General features: G+C 40.9%; 1 protein-coding gene across 1 annotated transcript in view; it reads right to left on the reverse strand.

Annotated features, from left to right (window-relative positions):
• Positions 1 to 13,536, reverse strand: part of LOC116506266 (maestro heat-like repeat family member 5) — a 34,164-nt gene extending 20,628 nt beyond the window's left edge. The window contains exons 1-9 of the mRNA XM_032213913.1: positions 13,128 to 13,536; positions 12,306 to 12,442; positions 7,290 to 7,397; positions 6,087 to 6,203; positions 5,625 to 5,747; positions 4,921 to 5,070; positions 3,782 to 3,901; positions 2,198 to 2,277; positions 1,279 to 1,414 (exon numbers count right to left, since the gene is read on the reverse strand). Of these exons, the coding sequence (XP_032069804.1) occupies positions 1,279 to 1,414; positions 2,198 to 2,277; positions 3,782 to 3,901; positions 4,921 to 5,070; positions 5,625 to 5,747; positions 6,087 to 6,203; positions 7,290 to 7,397; positions 12,306 to 12,442; positions 13,128 to 13,536 (1,380 nt within the window). The remainder of the gene's footprint in view (positions 1 to 1,278; positions 1,415 to 2,197; positions 2,278 to 3,781; positions 3,902 to 4,920; positions 5,071 to 5,624; positions 5,748 to 6,086; positions 6,204 to 7,289; positions 7,398 to 12,305; positions 12,443 to 13,127) is intronic.
• Between the last annotated feature and the right edge of the window lie 10,126 nt (positions 13,537 to 23,662).

Here is a 23,662-nt window from a genome sequence, read left to right on the forward strand (position 1 = left end):
AGGGAAGATGGATGAATTGGAACTCTACCCCAGACTTCAAAGCACAGAAGAAGAAAAGAGAGAAAAATTGACGGAGATAAGGAGAGAAATCTTGATAGAAGTACCAGTGATAACCAAAGATAAGCTGATGGAAAGAGCAGGTGTTGGGTTTCAAGCTTTTGTGAGATACGAAAGGAACAGCATGTTGCCGAGGGAGTTTTCTACAAGATTTATTAAGAAAGTAACTAGAACATTAATGCCACAAATGGCAAGAGATATAAGACCGTACTATTGCTGGAGGGATACAGGTTGATGCAATGAAAATGTATAATAAAAATTAAAGTAAATTTAGTTTACTAGTTGTATGTATAAAATGAAGCGACAATAGCTATAGTTAAATAATGATTAATAATGATAGCAATACATATAGATATATTAGTTTGATAATGTGAAATTTTATATAAACAACACATGGACAATATGAGAGGAGGTTTAAAAGCGTTATCCAGAATATGTTATAAAGATGTATTGTGATTGGATGATTTTAGGATGATTTAATAGAATGTTATCATATAATCCTATTCTAGATTTTGAATATTATATATAAAAGGATATAAAAACTATTATAGTCAAATTAAGGTTGAGCTATAATAATCGTGATATACATGAATATAGGTGAACTTAAAATATGCTATTTGATATGAAAAGTAGGTGATGACTATGGAAGAGATGCTTGGAAATGCTGTTACCAACTGACACACTTTCTACAATTTGTAACGGAAGATGGCTTTTTTATTTTTATGTTCTCTTCAAAAATAAATAAAAATAAAATAAAATAAATAAAAATTGTTTAAAAAAATAAATAAATCTGAGCAGGTTGCTAAGCATCTGAATTCTGAGGATTATCTGAGACTGCCTAGGAATCATAGCTAGTGCCTGCAGACCATGGTTGCTCTGCCCCACCATGGCCCTTCTTTTGTTGGGGGGCAAAGGGAGGAGATGAGAATTGGTCTTGAGAAGATCCTTCAACCAGAAGATAAAAGTGGAGGAAGAGAGAAAAGATGGGGATGAAAACCCCCTGGAGATGTTTAGGGATTCAAAATAGGGACTCCTGGGATCCAGAAACGTAGAACGAGAAGGGGAAGCAGACTTTCAAGACCAAAGAGGAAGGGACAGGCCCAGGGGGACATTTGGCTCGAGGGATGGATCCAGGGCTGTTGAGGAGATCAGGAATCCTGTTCACTGCATCCTTGTTTCTAGGTGGATCCCCTATTGCTTTACTCCATCTGGACTGCTCACCTGAGAGTGAGATGATGGGGGTTGGCTATCTGTTTTGACTGTGGACACCTTGATAGCTGGCAATGAAAACACCTTCCGGATGCTTTGGTTGACCACTTCAGACCTCACCTCAGAGGGCAAGGAGGGCTTCATACGGCTGATGAAAGACAAGAAAAGGGGAGGGAGGTGTGAGGAGATCCTAGACTCAGGGGGCTAAAAGGGACCTTGGAGGTCTTCTACTCCAACTCTTGCTTGATGGTCCTTAAACCATCCCAGTCATATGGATGTCCTCTCTTTTCATGAAAACCTTGAGTAATGGAGAGCCCACAACTTTTGGAGGCAAACCCTTCCACTGATTGATTGTTCTCAGTGTAAGGAAATGTCTTCTAGGTCCCCTGGGAATGGGCGGCATACAAATTTTATTAAAGTTACAAGGTTCTGGATCTCTCTCTCTCTCTCTCTCTCTCTCTCTCTCTCTCTCTCTCTCTCTCTCTCTCTCTCTCTCTCGCTCTCTCACTCTCTCACTCTCACTCTTTCTCTGACTCTCTCACTCCATCCATCTCTCCATCCAAATCTCCATCCATCTATCCATCCATCCATCCCACCACAGCCTTTATGTGTCCCTCAATGAAATGGAGTTTGAACTCCTGCTCTCCTGGATCTATCTATCCATTTATCTATCTATCTATCTATCTATCTATCTATCTATCTATCTATCCATCCATCCATCCATCCCTCCCTCCCTCCTTCCCTCCCTCTCTCTCTCTCCATCCATCTATCCACCCACCTACCACAGCCCTGATGTGTCCCTCAGTGAAATGGAGTTTGACACACACACACGTTCTAGAGCACAGGGACTTGGCATGGAAATCCCATCACTTGGTCCAACTCCAAGTTCCTCTCCAGCTGGTGGGAAGATGAGTGTGGTGCAGGTACGTACCTCATGCAGATGATGGTGACGATGGCTTGATGGAGAATTACGACGGACAGGGGTCTCGCGGGCTCATCTTCAATGACTTCCTGAAAGAAGGAAAGACATGTAAGGAAGCTCCTGAGATGTGGCCACCATCCAGCTGGCACTATTCGCATCCCTATGCCTTTTCTGGTTGACACGGGAAGTCCTCAACTTACAACTGCTCGCTTAGCCACCATTTAAAGTTATGATGGATCTCTCCAGGATCCCTCTTAGAACTAAGGGGAAATTTCCATTTCCAAATAGCCACTTGTCTGAAGTGGTGTAGGGTTTCCTGGCTGGACTAGAGGACCTCCAAGGTCCCTTCCAACTTTGTTCTTCTAATTCTAACACCCAAGGACTACTTATGACCCAGATTTGAAGTTCTGAGAGGCTCTTCTTCCTCAGGGATCAGAGGATCATATTTTGGTCGCTTGGCAACCAGCCTGCATTGATGGCAGTTTGCAGTGTTTCCTGACCATGGTTTAAGTGAGGGATGGGTAACGAGGGCCTCACTATGACCTGTGAACTTCAACTCCCAGAATCCTTTAAGGCTGGAGAATTCTGGAAGTTGAATCCACCGCTTTTAACGTTATACAATTCCGCCCTCTGCCATTCTGGATATTGGCTGTGTAGTTTCTTCTAGAAAGTTTCAATGCCTTTTTTTTCTTCTTTCTTCCCTTAATTTCCCATTTCTATTTTTCATTCTAGTTTATATATTAAATATTTGTCTGTCTGTCTCTCTCTTTCTCTCTCTCTCTCTCACTATCCATCCATACATTCATACATCCCTATCTATCCATCTATCCATCTATCCATCTATCCATCTATCCATCTATCCATCTATCCATCTATCCATCTATCCATCTATCCATCTATCCATCATCTATCCATCTATCCATCTATCCATCTATCCATCTATCCATCTATCCATCTATCCATCTATCCATCTATCCATCTATCCATCTATCCATCTATCCATCTATCCATCTATCCATCTATCCATCTATCCATCTATCCATCTATCCATCTATCCATCTGTCCATCTATCCATCTATCCCAGTGTTTCTCAACCTTGGCAACTTGAAGATGTCTGGACTTCAACTCCCAGAATTCCCCAGCCAGCGAATGCTGGCTGGGGAATTCTGGGAATTGAAGTCCGGACATCTTCAAGTTGCCAAGGTTGAGAAACACTGATCTATCCATCTATCCATCTATCCATCTATCCATCTATCCATCTATCCATCTATCCATCTATCCATCTATCCATCTATCCATCTATCCATCTATCATCTATTTTCCTGTCTGTTTGTCTGTCTCTAGATATAAAAATAAAAACTAATAATAAAAACAATGGGGAAGCCAGTTTCATGAAGCAACCGTGCGACTAATTTAACGACAGTGATTCAGCAAACAACGGTGGAAAGAGAAGTCATACAATGGGGCAGAATTCACTTAACAGCCGTCCCACTTAGCAACAGAATCATTTGGGGCCCAATTGATTGGAACTCAATTCAGTTCAAATTCTCTTTCAATGCACCCAGGAGCACCTGCCCCCCCCTCCCCACTTACAATGATCTTGGTGACCAATTCCTGTTTCTGGGGTAGATGGAGGTCTTGCCTCCTGCTGAGGGCAGCTGCCTTGGTGACCATGATGATGGACTTCATGAAGGCTTTCTTCAGACCTTCGTCCTGGGAAACCCAAGTGGGAAGAGGGTGAGGTGAGAAGACACCAGGAGGAAGAGGGGGCATCTATTTATTTCAACCTTTACGTAGCCGACCGTCTTTTCTTGAACTCCGGGGGACTCCCAATCAAAATGCCCCCTGGACATTCTGGGTTCTAGTCCCGCCTTAGGCATGAGAGGCATCTGAGAGACTTTGGGCCAATCACCAAGAGATGGAGAGTTCTAGTCCCGCCTTAGGCATGAGAGGCAGCTGAGAGTCTTTGGGCCAATCACCAAGAGATAGTGAGTTCTAGTCCCGCCTTAGGCATGAGAGCCAGCTGAGAGACTTTGGGCCAATCACCAAGAGATGGAGAGTCTAGTCCCGCCTTAGGCAGGAGAAGCAGTTGAGAAACTTTGGGCCAATCACCAAGAGATGGAGAGTTCTAGTCCCACTATAGCCATGAAAGTCAGTTGACTTTCAAACTGTCTGAGCCAATCAGCAGGAGACTGTGAGTTCTAGTTCCGCCTTCAGCATGAGAGCCAGATGGGTGAGTCCACATCTGGCCCAGTTCTTCTCTCTCAATCCAACACACGTTACAGGTAGTTGTGTGAAAAGGAAGAAAGAGGATAATGCACAGCCTTGAGTGTAATAAATGCAGCGTGACCATAAATAAAGAAACCACTAGCATTTCATCATCTCAATTGGAACAGGAAGCAGATCTGAATGGGAGGCATAACTGGGGGCTGGAGGTCACCTGTTGAACCCAGATTCTCCCCAGCAACCTCTAAGAGCTGCAGTCAGGTTGTCCTTGTTCACCAAAAGGGGATATTTTTAGCTCAGGGTTGAACTGTGGAGCCCTTGGCGCCCCCTGAGCTTGGTTCGTTTTTTTACAGACGTTTCTTATATTTTTCCACCAGCAACTGAAATCCAGATAAGCAGGGATTAACCCCAGACAAACAAGGCAGCAGTAAACAACAGATCAAGGAACTACCAAGAGGAAAGCAACAGTTCTGCCAGCACTGACACGAGGGTGGAAACCAGCCTACCTTGTTCATGGTGGAGTACTGGACCAGAATTTCGGACACGATGGGCTGGATGTAAACACCCAGGTCTTCAGGGGAGGCTCCCTGGGCTGCTTGTCCATAGCAGAGGATTAATGTTGTCCTAATCCTTCTGTCAGACAGATATTGTGTGTCCTGCCAGGACAAAGACGAGGGGGTCAAACTCTCTTCCAAAGCACCAGAAGACAAGACAAGAAGTCATGGATGGAAGCAGATGGAGATTCTTAGTCATCCAGGTCATGGTTGTCCCAAAGGGGCTTTTTCCAAAGGCAACTGGACTTGATTTTTTCCTTGAAAGGGTTTCGCTTCTCATCCAAGAGGCTTCTTCAGTTCTGACTTTGGTCAAAATAGAAGAAGCTTCCTGCATGAGAAGCGAAATGTCTTCAAGGACAAACTAAGTCCAATCCCTTTGAAAAAGCACCTTTGAGTCTACTTGAGATGTTTGTTGGGCAACTCATGATCTTCTCTAGACTTATAAAATGGTCCTCCAGGAGATGGAGGTGGAGAATTTCCAGCCCCACTTACAATCTCAGCGCTGGTCTCAGGTCTTTGAAATATATGACCAGTCTGAAGAGAGCAGATGGCTTGGAACATCCGTCCTTCTAAACATCTAGGACTTTCCCTCCCAGAATCCCCCAGCCTTCTTCTCTACTGAGTTTTGGACCTTGGAACCCCATCCCTGGTCTTACCTCATGGGAGCCTTCCGAGAGAGATGGTCTCTTGGGCTGCATGATGTTACCGACCTCCTTGAGGACCAAAAGAACTTCTGGAAGATGATGGAATGCAGCCAGGTGGATGGTCTCCGAGACTCCCTAGGCAAAGTGATGCTTGTGAATTACAATATTTGCACATTTTCTTTTTTTAATCTTCCTCTTTCTCCTCCTCCAAATCCCCACAGTTCTCCTCCTCCTCCCCTCCTTCCTCTTCTTCCTCTCCTCCCACCCTCCTCCTCCCTCCTCCTCCTCCTCCTCTCTCTCCTATTTCCTTCTCCTCCCTTCACCTCCCCTCTTCAAAACCTGTTCCCTTCTAGAACTGATGAAATGACCTAGTTGGGTCGCAAAAGGTCTACATTTCTTATAACCAAGCTCAGAGAGCACCAAGGACCTCACATTGGAGGTCTCAGCCCCCACAGGCAGCCCACTCCCACTCACCTCTCTGTCTGTCTCGTCCGCAAGTGTGATTGCCAGAAGCTTTTGGAGGTGATCTTTCACAAGGTCCTTCTGCTTGGTATTCTTCAATTTTAAGCCATAGTATTTGTACAGGTTTAACTGAAGGTTGGAAAAAGAGTTTGTGAGTCTGAGGGAGCTCCACCCATCATCCAGGAAAAGGAAGCACAGGACAAAGGTTGATCAGAAAAGGAGCAAGTGTGGTCAAGCACAGAGCCATTTCCAACTAAGCATGGCTTACTCGCCATGGCCCACTCAGCAGGGAACAAGAGTTGCACTAATAGCAGTGTTCCAATATCTCAGGGGTGGCCCCAAAGAAGAGGGAGTCAACCTATTCTCCAAGGGACCAGAAGTCAGGACGAGAAGCAACGGATGGAAACTTATCAAGGAGAGAACCAACCTAGAACTAAGTAGAAACTTCTTAGTAGAAGATCTTAGTAGAAGATCTCCGAGGTCCCTTCCAACTCTCTTATTATGTTATTCTGTGACTAATCAAGGAGAACTAAGGAGCAACTTCCTAACAATGAAGACAATTAACCACTGGAACAGTTTGCCTCCAGAAGTTGTGGATGCTTCTTCACTAGAGATTTTTAAGAAAAGATTGGACAACCATTTGCCTTAAAGGGTAGAGGGTTTCCTCCTTGAGCAGACAGTTGGACTAGAAGACCTCCGAGGTCCCTTCCAACTCTCTTATTATGTTAGTCTGTGACTAATCAAGGAGAGAACCAACCTAGAACTAAGGAGGAACTTTCTAACAGTGAGAACAATTAACCAGTAGAACAGTTTGGCTCCAGAGGTTGTAGGTGCTGCATCACTTGAGGCTTTTAAGTTGAGATTGGACAACCATTTGCCTGAAATGGTAAAGGGTTTTCTGCTTGAGCAAGGGGTTGGACTAGAAGATCTCCAAGGCCCCCTTCCAAGTCTGTAATTCTAAAATTCATTTCTCTGTCTAATATCAAAGAAATGTGGAAATAAGCACCAAAGAAAGGATGCCAAAGGAGAGACAATGAAACGACAAATGTTAAAATGATTTTAACATTATTGGAAAGAATGAAATTGTTAAATTAAGCCGTTTTAAGTCGGACGTGATTCGTGGACAGTGGGGAGTTGACCACAGCAAGTTGTCCTCTTCTGACCTTTGTCTAAGACAACTGCCACCCTAAAAGGGGAAACGCTCAGCATATTTACCTTATCTTTAGACACGAAGTGGGAAGCGCTTTGTTGCATTGAAATCTTCTGGTTGATGGGCTGCAATTCATTGATTTTCCCCCTGGGGACTTTGTGGTCTGCAGGAATCTGCTTGGACAACAAGGACAACAAAAAAGAAGTGTGAGGAAGTGAAGGAGCAGAGGAAGGAAGATGTTTTTCTGTGTTTCCAAGGAAGGTTGGTCTCCCTCCCCTCCCAAATCAGAGGGGGAAGAGGAGGAGGAGGAGGAGGAGGAGGAGGAGGAGGAGGAGGAGGAGGAGGAGGAGGAGGAGATGGTGGTATGGGAGTCAGGGTCAGCATCAAGGCAACCTGGGAGCTCTGAAGGAAAGAGGGAATGGAGCTGGCAGAGAGAGAGAAAAAGAAAAAGATGGAGCCTGGGCCATCCATCAGCCTTCAGATGGAGGGTCAATAACCCCCAGATCTGGAGGCAGCTAATGAGGAAGAGGAGGAACAGATGGGCACAGTGCCTGACGTGTGGATGCCCAGAAGGCAGAGGAGAGGAGAGCAGTGGAAATCTATGGGCCGTTCCTTGGGGAAGGAAGGGCTACCACTGCTAGCAAAGCCCCACCCTCACTCTGGTGGATAAAGGGGGGAAATGAAAGGTTTTCAGAGTGGAGGAGAAGAAAGAGAGGGGAGGAGCAAGGAGGGAGGGAGGGAGAGGAAAGAAGAGGGTAGGGGGATGATGATGAGGACTATGTGGTCCTTGATGCTCTCTGACCTTGGTTGTTTTCTTGCAGACATTTCATGGTCCAACTAGGGAACATCATCAGTGCTAGAAGGGAGTGAAGTTTGCTCTCTGTTTATACACAGGAGCTTGTCCCAAATAAGCAGAGAGCAAACATCACACTCACCAGCACTGATAATGTAGTTGGGTCATGAAATGTGTGCAAATTGAGTGATGTGGAAAGGGAGAGCAGTGGAATATTAGGATGGGAGATGGATAGGTCTGAATTTTTCCTAAGATTTCAAAACATAGAAGAAAAAGAGAGAACCTAGTACAGATAATATCTGAGATATTGACAAATCTATTAGAGATATCCCCAGAGAAGATGATAGATGGCATAGATGAAGAATTCCAAGTACATACAAGATATGCAATGAGAAATGCCCTCCCAAGGGAGGTCCACGTAAGATTTACTAAGAAAGCAACTAATCTACAAATATTACAGAAAATGAGACATAGGAAATTAGAATATAAATGCAAGGAGATTGCAGTTCTGAAATAAATTCCAGTGAGAGAGAAGAGAAGAGAATATCAATTTTTGACTAAGGTTCTGATTTAAAAAGGTGTTAATTATAGATGGCTTATAACAGAAGGTCCATTATTTGCATGGCATGGACAAAGATACAGAATAAATACAATCGATAAGGCAGAAGCCTTCAATGTAGAACCCTTCAGAGAAATGGCTGAGAAAACTGGAAAAGAAGAACTAATCGTACAATTACTGGAGGCACCCATAAGTGAGATTGAAAAAATAGAAGGTGCTGTAGGTGGAATTGATAAAGAAGAAGGCATGGTGGGTGGCGAGAGAACAACAAGAACCCAGATCAACTAGAGCCATAAATCCTGTATATAAAGTATAAACATGGAGGGGGAAAATGGTCACAATCAATATAAACGGGCTTAACTCAGCAATTAAAAGAAGGAAGATATTTTGGAAAAAACTAATTCTAATTTGACATCTAAAATTCAAACGTTACAACAGGAAGTTGAAAATGCTCAAAAACAACTCGTTATGATAAATTACAATAAGACTGCGTTTGCAATAAGAGTCAGAGGATTGCGTGAAAAGGAACAGGAGAATTTGAAACAGACCTTTTTTGAAGCTTTCAGACGTTCGGTGGGAAGTCCGGGATTTAACTTTGATTGGCAGATTCAAAAAATTTATCGCCAGAACTCGTGTGTAGCAAAACAACGACAGCTTCCGAGGGACATAATTATATATTTCACCACAAGAGAATCCAGAAATGCGATAATACAGAAGTTCTACAATAACAGGCTGCGAATCGATGGACAGGACATGATTGTTTTTAAAGAAATACCATCTCAAATATTAAGAGCAAGGAGAGACTACACTTTCTTAACTGAAAAACTCAGAGATTCTCAGATACAATATAAATGGGAAGTGCCATCTGGTATCACGGTCACATTTGAGAACCAAAAATATCGTCTCAATTCTGTTTGCGAAGCCCGAGATTTTTAAAATGAAAATGAAAATGTAATAAAAGAATCTTTGATTCAAGTTTAAAAAAAAAAAGAAGGAAGATATTTCACAAATTAGAAAAGCTAAAACTTGACATAATCTGCCTACAAGAAGTTCATATTCAAAAGAGACATGAATACCTACTAGCACAACCAAAGGTTGGAAAAATGTTTACTACACTGGCGAATTGTAAGAAAAGAGGAGTGATCTTCTATATTAAAGATAATATTCCAGCGAAATTAATCTATGCAGATGGAAGGGGGAAGAATCTTGATGGTGGAAATTATGGATAATATTAAAAAAAATACTCTTAATCGCAATTTATGCACCTAATGAAAAACAAAATGAATTTTACAAAAAACTCCACAAAAAAAAATTCTGATTTGGACTATGTTGATATTTGTATGATGAGAGATTTTAATGGCATTGTAAACCAGAACATGGACTACAAAACACACAAAACAACAAAGTTAAATAGAAAATTGCTTCCAAAATCCTTTTTCGGGATGATAGGTGAAACAAATCTAAAAGATCTTTGGAGAAACAAAATCCTACAAAAGAACAATGTACTTTTTATTCAAATAGACATTCATCATTTTCCAGAATTGATGTGATATGGGCCTCAACGGAACTGATTTGTAATGTACAAGAAATTGAGATTGAAACAAGCACTTGGGTGGACCATAATCTAATTACAATCAAATGAAAAGGCCAAAGGACAAGATGGAATAGATGGAGACTAAATAATATCATATTGAAAGTAAAAGACTTTGTATAGAAAATGGAAAAAGAACTGGCCTTTCTCTTTAAAGAAAATAGAAAAGACCAAATTTTAACAGGTACTGATGAAAAAGTAATTAAAAACGATATGGAAATTTATTAGAGGTCAAACTACAAGAGGAACAAGTTAAGGAAACTATGATAGCTTGGGGGGGGGATTTGGACATGGGATTGATTTAGAGAAATGGCAGAAATTGTGGTCTCAAAATTATAAAATGACAATGTCAACTGCATATAGAGAAAATTTGTATAAGATTTTTTACAGGTGTCATCTACCCTCAACGAGAATTGCAAGAATGTCCAAGAATAAGTCAGAAAAGTGTTGGAAATGTAATCCGGGCTCATATTACCACATGTGGTAGACTTGCATTGAAGCCAAAAGATACTGGACTAAAATTCACATGTGGTTGGAGAAAATGATACACAAACATATAGACCTTAAACCAGGGATTATTTTATTCGGAATCATACCAGAAATTTACAATAAAGACTTGAAATAGCTGATTGTAAATGTTTTAACAGCAGCTAGAATCATATTTGCTAAAAAATGGAAAAATGAAACAATACCAAAACAGGAGGAAGTTATTCGAAAGATAATGGAGTGTGCTGAATTTCAAATTGACATTTGAATTTAGAGAACAAGGAGATGAGCAATTTTATAGGATATGGGATTTGTTTTATCAGTGGCTGGACAAAAAAAACCTAGAAATGAAAAATGTTTTATATATGTTTTAATTGAAGGAGATAAGTGATAATACAATTATGTTGTTAAATAGATTAATAACGATACAATGAAAGACTGACCTATATATGAATTGAATAATTTAGAATATTTGATTTTAAAATGAAGGATAAGGATAATAATGAATCTATGTACATTTGATAGATGATTGGTCATCTGCATAACTCTACGTAATGGTGTATATTCTAAAGATATCTTGTTGTTGATAAATAGTTTAATAAGGAAGTAATGAAAGATTGGCATATGTATGAAGTGAGTATTTAGAATACTTTGTTTAAAATGAAGGAATAACGTTTTTGCTTGAATGTATGATGTACAAGGACAACAATGAACATAAGCATACTCGATGGATGATTGGCGGGATTATGCATAATTGAAAGTAGTGATGTATAAACATAAACAGTTGGTAAATTCTTTTACACTGTAAAAATAATCAGAATGAGATAAGTGATTACATAAAGGCATATTGTTATTAAATAGACAATCAAGAATGCAAGGGAATTAGGTTCGCTGAAAAGAAAGAAATATTAATGGTAATTGAATATATGATGTACAATGAAAGTGAGGTACCCAGTTATATGAGACGGAAATTTTGTGATTGTATACGTAATTGAAAATATGGATGCACAAACGCTTGTAACCAAACGACATGCTGTATGTAATGGATGGGAATTTTTTATGTTGTCTTTTATGTCTAAAAAATAAAAAAATGAATAAAAAGAGAGAGACGCTGTGCCAAGTGTTGCCTTGCCCTGTGTTTGGAAACTAATTATCTGGCAGTTCTCCGAGCGAGATAAGGTTCGTGTAGATAAATATTCCTCTGAAAATTTGTTTGCCAAGCCTGGCTGACCTTGAATGAAAGGAATTCACAGTCGTGTCAGTAAAAGAGGTTTTGCTGGGACCCAGATTTTGCTTCCTGCTTTTTAAGGAAGCCTGGGTCAGAAGACCTTTGCCTTGGAGGTGGGATCCCAGATACCCCCAAATCTCCACCTTTTTGGGGTTTTCTCCATGGATTGGAAGCATTCCAGGGCTGGTGACAGATTCTAAGGACCACATTGTCCTGATGTTCAGGCGGAGTCCTAAATGGTTCAGGCGATCATTCCATGGTCCTTCCATGCTCCTCCCACCAAGGGCCCCATCGTCCAGCCACTTCTCCAGAACCACCTTTGTCTACTTTGGGGGTCAATTATCTCCATCGTGACAGCAGTGGCTTCCGCAACCTCTCCACGAAGGACCTCCGGGCCCGCAGCGACACAAACCCAGCTGCTTACCTGGGGAGGATGAAGATGTTCCAAGATGGTATCCAATATTTCTGTGTCCTCCATCGAGTCCAAGATTTCTTTTACCGATTTGCCTTTGAGCGACCTCTTGCTCTCCCACAAGTACCGGAAGTGTTCATCCGAGAGTTCTGGGAAGAAGAGACAGGATGAGATCGAGGGGCAATTGGGCGGGAGGAGCCTTCTCGAAGGGAAGAGGGGAAAGGGGTGTGTAGGGGAGAGCCAGGCTGAGCCCTGAGGGAGGAGTCAAACGTGTCACAAGCCTCGAGATCCTGCCTGATGAAGGACAGTGGCAGGATTTGGGTTTCGCTCGTTTAGAGAAAAGAAGGGCAGTGTGTGTGTGTGTGTGTGTGTGTGTGTGTCTGTGTGTCTGTGTGTCTGTGTGTCTGTGTGTCTGTGTGTCTGTGTGTCTGTGTGTCTGTGTGTCTGTGTGTCTGTGTGTCTGTGTGTGTGAGACATGAGACGAGTCTTCCAGTATTTGAGGGGCTGGCACAAAGAGGAGGGAGTCCACATATTTTCCAAAGCACCTGAAGGCAGAAGAAGGAGCAATGGATGGAAACTAATCAAGGGAGAGAAGGAACCTGGAATTAAGGAGAAACTTCCTAACAGTGAGGACAACCAACCATTGGAACAGCTTGCCACCAGAAATCTGATATGGTATAGGGACTCCCGCTTGAGCAGGAGGTTGGACTAGAAGACCTTCAAGGTCCCTCCTGGCTCTGTTCTGATAGATGGATTGATTGATAGGGTGGGATGGGCTGATGTGATAGGAGAATGGCTGGTTCCAGAGGTAGCCCAGCCCTGCAGCATAGATACCTGGATATAAAGATAGGATGGCATCTTGGGAGCGTTTTCTCCCCTGGTCGAGGCTGCCCCTCTTTTCCCTCTCGGGCCCCCTTGGCAGGGGAGGAGGCTCCTTCTGGCCATGTTTCATCTCCATCTGAGCAGCCCTCAGAGGGGGCTTGACAGTTCCTCTCTGGGCCAAATCGGGCAGCCCTAGCACCGGAAGCTGACTCTTCCTCCTGAACTCCATGGGAGCTGGAGAAGACTTCACCAGCAGAGGCAGGACTTGCATGGCTCGCTGAGCAGCTGAGGAAGTGGATGGGTGGGAGCCGGAGAATTGGGCTTCCTGGTTGTCCCACCGCTGCAGGTCATTGTTAGTCATCTGTGGATGGGCTTCCTGGCTGTCCTTCAGGAAGGGCAACTTTTTCAGCATGTGAGACATCCTGCCGTGAAGAACGGCTGCTAGACCTGGAAGCAGATCCTATCAACAAAGGAGAAGGTTTGTTACTCCAGAGGGGTCATTGGTGGTCCTGTCTGTCTGTCTGTCTATCATCTATTATCTATCATCCATCATCCATCTACCCATCTATCCATCTACCCATCTATCTATCATCATCTATCATCTATCATTTATCATCTATCTACCTCTATCTATCTGTCTGTCTGTCTGTCTGTCTGTCTGTCTGTCTGTCTATTTATCTATCTCTGTCTGTCTATATCTATCTATCATCATCTATCATTTATCATCTATCTACCTCTATCTATCTGTCTGTCTGTCTATATCTATCTATCTATCCATCCATCCATCCATTCATCCATCCATCCATCCATCCATCTATCTATCTATCTATCTATCTATCTATCTATCATTTATCATCTATCTACCTCTATCTATCTGTCTGTCTGTCTATATCTATCTATCTATCCATCCATCCATCCATTCATCCATCCATCCATCCATCCATCCATCCATCCATCCATCCATCCATCCATCCATCCATCTATCTATCTATCTATCTATCTATCTATCTATCTATCTATCATTTATCATCTATCTACCTCTGTCTGTCTGTCTGTCTGTCTGTCTGTCTGTCTGTCTGTCTGTCTGTCTCTATCTATCTATCTATCTATCTATCTATCTATCTATCTATCTATCTATCTATCTACCTACCTACCTACCTACCTACTTACCTACCTACCTACCTACCTACCTATCTACCTATCTACCTATCTACCTATCTACCTATCCCATGTTCTTCCTGGGTCAACTCAGAACGCTCAGGCTGCCCAAGGAGCTGCTGATTCTACGGTTCCACCACAAAACCGCGGACGACAAAATCGACGAAATCGCGCATTTGACATCATCACAGCGCGACGAAAACATTGCGCTGTGATGGAAAAATGTAAAAATAAAGCGAAAACCTTACCCTAACCCCCCCAAACCTAACCCTAAACCTAACCCTTAACCTAAGCCTAAATCTAACCCTAAACCTAACCCTTAACCTAACGCTAAACCTAACGCTAACCTTTAACGTAAAATTTAACGTAACCCTAACGCTCTAAACCTAACCCTAACCCTTAACCTAACCCTAAACCTAACCCTTACCTTTATGTGAATCGGCTTGCTTTAATTTTATTGTTATTTCAATTTTTAATTTTTTCGTCGCGCTGTGATGACGTCAAATGCGCGCTTTCGTCGATCGCACTTTTGTGGACCGCGGTTTTGACGGGTCACGGATTCTACAGAGGAATTCTTGTCCTTTGTACCTCTACAACTGTCTGGTTTGGCACCTCAACCAAACTAAAATTCCTCTAGAGAGAGAAGACGGAGAGCGAGCGACAGGCAGCAGAGAGAAAGCAGAGCTGCTTAACTCAAGGCTCCACCACTCTCCTCTCCTCCCTTGGGCCTCTTTGGTCTGCCCTCAGGGGCCATGACATCACAGCATCCTTTATGTCCTCGTGGGGACAGCTGAGGCCATGACCCCAGGGGCCTCCCACTCCCCCAGGTGACGGGGGTGGGATATGGAGGGTCCCCTTGATCACATTGGCCATATCATGGGGAGCAAAGCCAGGGGTCTCCTACGGAATGACCCAATGGGAGGGAGGGAGGGAGGCTCTTCACCTGCTGGATCTCCAAAGACCCCAACCAGGATTATGGCTGATCCACTTTATTCTTACATGGTGCATGATGAGCGGAGTTTGCTTCAGTGGCTTTAGACACCAGCAGCTTTTCCATTTCGGAGTTTCTTGTCCTCTTCCGCTTTGAACGACCTTTGTGGCTTCAGATCTCCCTGGAATCAGTTCTGCACCTAACAATTCCTTCTTTCTTACGGGGTTACAGGGCATATCAAGGCATCTGCGGTTTCTCCAGAGATTTGAGCTGCCCTTCACTTGCTGGACGTTTCCTGGATTGGACAAAAACAGTTTCATTACTGGGAAAGACTTCATGCACGAAATAAAAGATAATATGTTAAACAACAATATGAGATGCTGTTACATTCAGAGTCCCAGCTTTTGTTAGAGAAATACCCTATTAAAAATGGATATCTTCAATGCTCTCGCTGAACACAATTATCTGCTGTTATCATGAGTCACAGCTATTGTCTTAATCAGAATAAACTTTGAACTGAGTGGAATTCTCCACTCAGATCCAAGGCATCTGCGGTTCCTCCAGAGATTTGAGCTGCCCTTCACTTGCTGGACATTTTTAGTGCCACATTTACTAAATGAACTGTTGTAAGTTGAGGACTACCGGCTGGGCCTGGGTTTCGTTTTCATTATCCACTTTCTGCCAAGACTTTCCACATTCTTCCAGCAGATGGTGGCAGCACATCATCTTCCGAGTCTTCCCTCAGACAAGTTCCGTAAACAAAATAAAAGAAAAATCAGAATTCGATTTCGCAATTTTGCAGTTTCCCAATATATACAGTATTCTTTGACTTTGTCTCTTAAACTGCTCCCCATCACTGTCAATTCAAAGCGGTTTACCGCTAGTCCTCAGCTATTCTTTTAATAAATGTTCAAAGTTACAACAGCACTGAAAAAAAGTGAGTTAGGACTAGTTTTCACACAGCGGACAGTGGTTAAAATGAAGTACTGCAGGCTATTTCCACTGACTGCTGGCTGCCTGCAATTTCGCGGTTCGAATCTTACCAGGCTCAAGGTTGACTCTATCTATCTATCTATCTATCTATCTATCTATCTATCTATCTATCTATCTATCTATCATCTATCTATCTATCTATCTATCATCTATCTCTCATCTATTATTTATCATCTATCTATCTATCTATCTATCTATCTATCTATCTATCTATCATCTATCTATCATCTATCTATCTCTATCTATCTATCTATCTATCATCTATCTATCTATCTATCTATCTATCATCTATCTATCTATCATCTATCATCTATCTCTCATCTATTATTTATCATCTATCTATCTATCTATCTATCTATCTATCTATCATCTATCTATCATCTATCTATCTCTATCTATCTATCTATCTATCTATCTATCTATCTATCTATCTATCTATCTATCATCTATCTATCTATCTATCTATCTATCTATCATCTATCTATCTATCATCTATCTCTATCTATCATCTATTATTTATCATCTATCTATCTATCTATCATCTATCTATCATCTATCTATCTCTATCTATCTATCTATCTATCTATCTATCTATCTATCTATCTATCTATCTATCTATCTACCTACCTACCTACCTACCTACCTACCTTATCTATCTATCTATCTATCTATCTATCTATCTATCTATCTATCTATCTATCTATCTATCTAAAATGAGGGCCCAGATTGTTGGGGCAAAAGGCTTGACTCTGTAAACTGCTTAGAGAGGTTCCATAAAGCACTGTAAAGTGGTATGTATGTCTAAGGACTACTGTTAAGTTCAGTCTGTGTATCATCCCTCCATCCATTTATCTATCATTCTATCTATCATCTATCTATCTATCTATCTATCTATCTATCTATCTATCTATCTATCTATCTATCTATCTATCTCATCTATCATCTATTTATCTCATCTATCATCTATCATCTATCTCATCTAATCTATCATCTATCATCTATCTATCTCATCTATCATCTATCATCTATCTCATCTATCATTTATCATCTATCTATCTATCTATCTATCTATCTATCTATCTATCTATCTATCTATCTATCTCTGACTCATGGTGGTGCAGTGGTTAGAATGCAGTATTGCAGGCTAATTCTGCTAACTGCCAGCAGTCCGATCCTGACTGCTTCAAGCTGAACTCAGCCTTCCATCTTTCCGAGGTCGGGTTGGCCAGTGACTCGTATTTATGACAGTTGCAATATCCCGGGGTCATGTGATCCCCTTTTACGACCTTCAGCAGGGAAACTGGATTCACATAACAACCGTGTGATGAACTTAACTGCAGTGATTCACTGCGTCGAGAAAGGTCATAAAATGGAGCAAAATTCACTTAACAAAGGTCTCACTTTGGGGCTCCGTTGTTGGTCATAAGTCGAGACAACGTCTCCGTTTTGGTGTGCAGGAACCCATCCATACCTCAAGCATTTGGCTTTCCTCCCTAGACTCTGCCAATCTTGGCTTGGTACCCAGATTTCCCTGGCACCCACGTCCATAAGTAACTCCCATCCTGTGCTTTGAATCTCAAGAGATCTGACTCTCGTCATTTGCAAAAAGGGAAATTAAAGCACCATAAACTCACAAATCTTATCTTGCCGGAAGAATTGACAAAGAATTTATCATGGGAACAGCCCTGGAGTGAAAAGTAAAGAATGAGAGAAAGGGGGGGAGAGATGGAGAGGGAGAAACAGAGAGAGAGAGAGAGAGAGAGAGAGAAATAGAGGGAGAGAAAAAAAAACAGAGAGAGAGAAACACAGAGAGAGAGAAATAGAGAGGGGGGGAAATAGAGAGGGAGAAACAGAGAGAGGGAGAAATAGAGAGGGAGAGAAACAGAGAGAAAGAGAGAAATAGAGAGAGAGAAACAGAGAGAGAGAAATAGAGAGAGGGGGGAAATAGAGAGATAAACAAAGAGAGAGAGAAATAGAAAGAGAGAAACAGAGAGAGGGAGAAATAGAGAGAAAGGAAAATAGAGAGATAAACAGAGAGAAACAGAGAGAGAGAGAAATAGAGAGAGAGAAACACACAGAGAGAGAGAGAAACAGAGAGGGAGAAACAGAGAGAGGGAGAAATAGAGAGAGAAAAACAGAGAGAGAGAAACAGAGAGAAAGAGAGAAATAGAGAGAGAGAAACAGAGAGAGAGAGAGAGAAATAGAAAGAAATAGAGAGAGAGAAATAGAGAGAGAGAGAGAGAAATAGAGAGAGAGAGAGAGAGAGAAATAGAGAGAGAGAGGAAAATAGAGAGATAAACAGAGAGATAAACAGAGAGAGAGAGAAACAGAGAGAGTGGGGGAGGGAGAGGGAGAGAGAGAGTGAGTTGTGTTCCCAAAACTGGAGAAGCCAGAGAATCAAAAATAATAATAACCTGGGTCCTTTCCAAATTCGTCCATCTCCAAAGCCAGGAGAAAATAGAGGGAGTCCTTGGCCTGCAACAATTTGCTTGGTGATCATTCAAAGCTATGACCGCACTGCAAAAAGTGACTTATGACCGTTTTCCACACTTACAACCGTTGTCTCATTCCCAAGGTTACGTAATTAAAATTCAGAGGCTTGGCAAACGACTCATATTTATGACGGTTGCAGTGTCCCAGAGTCCTGCGATCCCCTTTTACGACCTTCGGACAAGCAAAATCAACGGGGAAGCTGGATTCGCTTAATGACTGTGTGACTACCTTAAGAACTGCTGTGACTCACTGAACCACTGTGGAAAGACAGGTTGTGAAATTCACTTAACCCACTTAGCGACAGGAATTTGGGGCTCAACTTTAAGTTGAGGACTACCTATAGAGCAGGAATGCTGTCTGTGGAACTCCCTCCCACAAGAGGTTATTGTGCTGACCGAAGCTTCCCAAGAGGATGAAGCAAACTCCTGGTCCCGACAAAACCCTCTTTTATTAATTGACTGTGAATTCTGCTCCTTCACCTCCAGCAAAGTCCTTCGAGGGAGGATTTACAGTCACAGACCTTCTCTGCAAAAGTAAGAAGATGACTTATAGATGGCAACCAAGGTCTCTGCGCTGTTGTCGCCCTGTGATGACATCAGCTACGCGGTTTCGTCAAGCGCGCTTTAGTTGAACGCGTTTGAGACGTGGCACGACAAAACCGCGCTCGACTAAAGTGCGCCCGATTAAACCGCGTCACTGACGTCATCAACAGGGCGACAACAGCGAGCGCGGAGAAAGAAGGGCGCTTTAAATAGCGCTTTGAAAGCAAGCCGATTCAACTTAAGGTAAGGGTTAGGTTAAGGGTTAGGTTTAGGGTTAGGGTTAGGTTAAGCGTTAGGGTTAGGGTTAGGTTTAGGGTTAGGTTTAGGATTACATTTAGGGGGGTTAGGTTTAGGTTTAGGGGTTAATTTTAGGTTTAGCGTTTACAGCGTGCTTCTGTCTCCGCACTGTTGTCGCCCTGTGATGACATCAGCTACGCGGTTTCGTCGAGCGCGCTTTAGTCGAACACGGTTTTGTGGTGGAACCGGGGAGAGAAGGGGCAGCCGATGTTATGGATCTTCTTTTTTTTTGAATTTTTTATTTTATTTTAAATAAAATAAAAAGAATCATCCTTCATTACATTTTGTAGAAAGCGTGTCGATTGGCTACAGATAACTTTTGTGCCTTTCTTCCACAGTCATTACTTATAGTTCATATTAGATTATACACTTTAAATCAAAAATCTTTGTATATCTTACTATTAATGTACCACAATTGTCATTTGACTACAATTATTTGAAAACGCTTTTACCTCAAATCATTCATACTTAAAGACACAACCACATGGTGGCATTCATTATCTATTTCAAAAAATCCTCCAATAACATTACACCTTTATGACATCTTTTAAATAAGAGTCATTTAGTAAAGTTTCTAAACCTTTCCCCCCTCTTTTTTTCCCAACTCACTGTTTAGAATTTATATCCAAGTTACTTTTGCCAATACCATAGCATGTATATATTTTTAAATAATGACCATTAACATTTCCTTGTTATTATTATAATTGGCTAAAAATCATTTACTATTTATGTCCCATCTCCTCTTGTCAGACCCCCACAAAAAAGAAAAAACCTTACACCTTCATAACAAGATCTAAATAAAAAATTGTTAATAAAATTTTATAGGTCTTTTTCCCAAGTCACAATTTGCAATTTATATCCAAATTTCTTTTACTAGATTACCATACATGTATATATCATTAAGTTGTATCCATTATCATTTCTTTATTGTCATTATGTTTAATTAATTGTTAGCGAATAAACATTTGCTAACAATCTAAAACAATCTAAGAGTTACAAAATTCCTACTTATTAATCACCAAAATCAACTAATTTTTTATTATCAACTTTCATTGTCAACCTGTATTTTTCCAGTAACAAAACAGTCTTATCTCTCTTGCCAATTGTGATCTCAATCTTCCTTTTATCTCCTTTATAAGGTTTTTATAGACTTCTCTTCGCACTTTGAACTCACTGTTTAGTTACTTTTGCCAATACCATAGCATGTATATATTGTTAAACAATGTCCATTGACATTTCCTTGTGGTTATTATAATTGGCTAAAAATCATTTACCACTTATGCCCCATCTCCTCTCATCAGAGCCCCCCCCCAAAAAAACCTTACACCTTTATAACAAGATCTAAATAAAAATTTGTTAATAAAATGTATAGGTCTTTTTCCCAAGTCACAGTTTACAATTTATATCCAAATTTCTTTTACTAGATTGCCAATACATGTATATAACATTACACTGTATCCATTATTGTTTCATTATTATTATTATTATGGTTAATTAATTGTTAGCAAATAAACATTTGATAACAATCTTAAACAATCCAAGAGTTACAAAATTCCTACTTATTGATCACCAAAATCAATTATTTTTTTATTATCAACTTTCATTGTCAACCTGTATCTTTCCAGTAACAAAACAATCTTATCTCTCTTGCCAATTGTGGTGTCAGTCTTCTTTTTATCTCCTTTATAAGGTTTTTATAGACTTCTCTTCGCACTTTGAACTCACTGTTTAGTTACTTTTGCCAATACCATAGCATGTATATATTGTTAAACAATGTCCATTGACATTTCCTTGTGGTTATTATAATTGGCTAAAAATCATTTACCACTTATGCCCCATCTCCTCTCATCAGAGCCCCCCCCCAAAAAACCTTACACCTTTATAACAAGATCTAAATAAAAATTTGTTAATAAAATGTATAGGTCTTTTTCCCAAGTCACAGTTTACAATTTATATCCAAATTTCTTTTACTAGATTGCCAATACATGTATATAACATTACACTGTATCCATTATTGTTTCATTATTATTATTATTATGGTTAATTAATTGTTAGCAAATAAACATTTGATAACAATCTTAAACAATCCAAGAGTTACAAAATTCCTACTTATTGATCACCAAAATCAATTATTTTTTTATTATCAACTTTCATTGTCAACCTGTATCTTTCCAGTAACAAAACAATCTTATCTCTCTTGCCAATTGTGGTGTCAGTCTTCTTTTTATCTCCTTTATAAGGTTTTTATAGACTTCTCTCCACACTTTGTTGCTTGAAGGGTCTCTCAGATAATCTTGTTGCCCACCAGTTGCTACTAAAATTAGCTTGTCTTTGGTTGTCAATCTTGTTTCTGAAAAAAATTATTCTTATGTCTATCATCATTAGTATTTTTTTCTTCTGTGTCCTGGAATCTGGGGTAGAGCTCCAATTCGTCGAATTCCCTTTTCCATATTCCCTTCTTTCCACTTTCACCCACATTTGCTCCATTAATAAATTCATCTATTGTCTTATCTTTATCTTCTATATCTTCATTCTCCCCTTTAATTTTTGGGGCTCCAACCCCGTCATCTTTTGCTGTGAGGAAGACTAGTCTTTCCAACTTCTTCTCAATTCTCCCATATCCTTCCAATAGATTTTGAATTCCAGCCAAGATATTTTGGAAGTTTAAGGTTTCCTCATCTGAATATTGATCCATGTTTCCAAAACAGAAGAAAAAAAAGGAAAAAAAACTAACAGCCAGTGCCACTCTAGCCTTCCAGCCTTCTTTTATTTTTTATTTTAGATTGATTTGAACACAAGTTCTTTTATGCTCTTCAAAGGAGAAGGGTTCTGTTCCCCCCCCTTTTTTTTCTCCTGCCAAAATAGTTCTCAGAGGCACCTGTGAAAACAATTTGTGCCCTTGGCTCTTTATCAGTTTCTGTAAACAAGTTGCAAACCCTTCAGCTACAAAGTTAGTGAAGTCAAATAAGAAAAGGAAAGAGATACATTGTTTCAAAAACCCCAGCCTCTGACCTCCAAGTGGCAGTGTGCTAACTTTTCACCTTCTAATATTTATCTCTGGCTTATAGGAAACAAAGTTCTTTAGGTTTCTTTTAGTGAGATAATAAGTAATAGGAAGAATTATTAAAATAAGAAGGAAGGTTATAATCCAGAAGTCTAAAAATAAAGCAACAAAAAGCGTTAGAAAAAATCAATCCGTTCACTTTAAGAGGAGAAATGAAAAACATTGCGAGCACTTCAATCCACAAAGAATAGTTGTAAAGAAAAAAAACTTTCCACAGCAATCCAATTAGGGTTATTTTCACCGCTTAGTTCTTTTGCTTAAGGATCTAATTTGGCTTTAAAGAAAAAAAATTTGGGCAGTCTTTAGCAAAATAGAAAAAATACTTCACCAGATGGACTCACTTTCTCTTTTCACTTCCTTCCTGCCAGAGCATTCCAATTTCATCAGCCTGGGGGCTGCCTGTTTACTGCCAGCTTGAAGCACTTCCCTTGGGTCGATCAGGGACTTTGTGGTGTCCCTGAGACGAGCAAGTCTTTGTCTTCCTGATCACCATCTCTACGGGATGGTTTAGGTCTCAATGGACCATCCAGGGGCAAAAGTATCAACGGCAGTCTCGGAGTATTGAGACCGCACATTGTGACATCATGACGTGGCTCCTCCTCACTCCCGATCTCCTCTCTTAAGGAAGTGGGACCAAGAAGAAGGGATTTCTCCGTAGTAGCTCCCTCCCTGTGGAATATCATCCCTGCATATCTATGACTGACCCCTCTCCCCTAATTCACTAAAAGCCCCTGAAGTTATAGGAGGCCTGGAGATCCCAGATGGAGCACATCCAGGGGTTGGTTTGATGGTTGTCACCAGAGGAATGGAGTTTATTGATCAATTTATTGACTTTTTATTGCTGTAAGCCATCCGGAGTCACCTTGAGTGAGATGGAATGGAAGGGAATGGAATGGAATGGAAAGGAAAGGAAAGGAAAGGAAAGGAAAGGAAAGAAATAGAATAGAATAGAATAGAATAGAATAGAATAGAATAGAATAGAATAGGAATGGAACAGGAATGGAACAGGAATAGAGTAGAGTAGAGTAGAGTAGAGTAGAGTAGAGTAGAGTAGAGTAGAGTAGAGTAA

The sequence above is a fragment of the Thamnophis elegans genome, chromosome 3, assembly GCF_009769535.1.
Source record: "Thamnophis elegans isolate rThaEle1 chromosome 3, rThaEle1.pri, whole genome shotgun sequence".
NCBI lineage: Eukaryota > Metazoa > Chordata > Lepidosauria > Squamata > Colubridae > Thamnophis > Thamnophis elegans.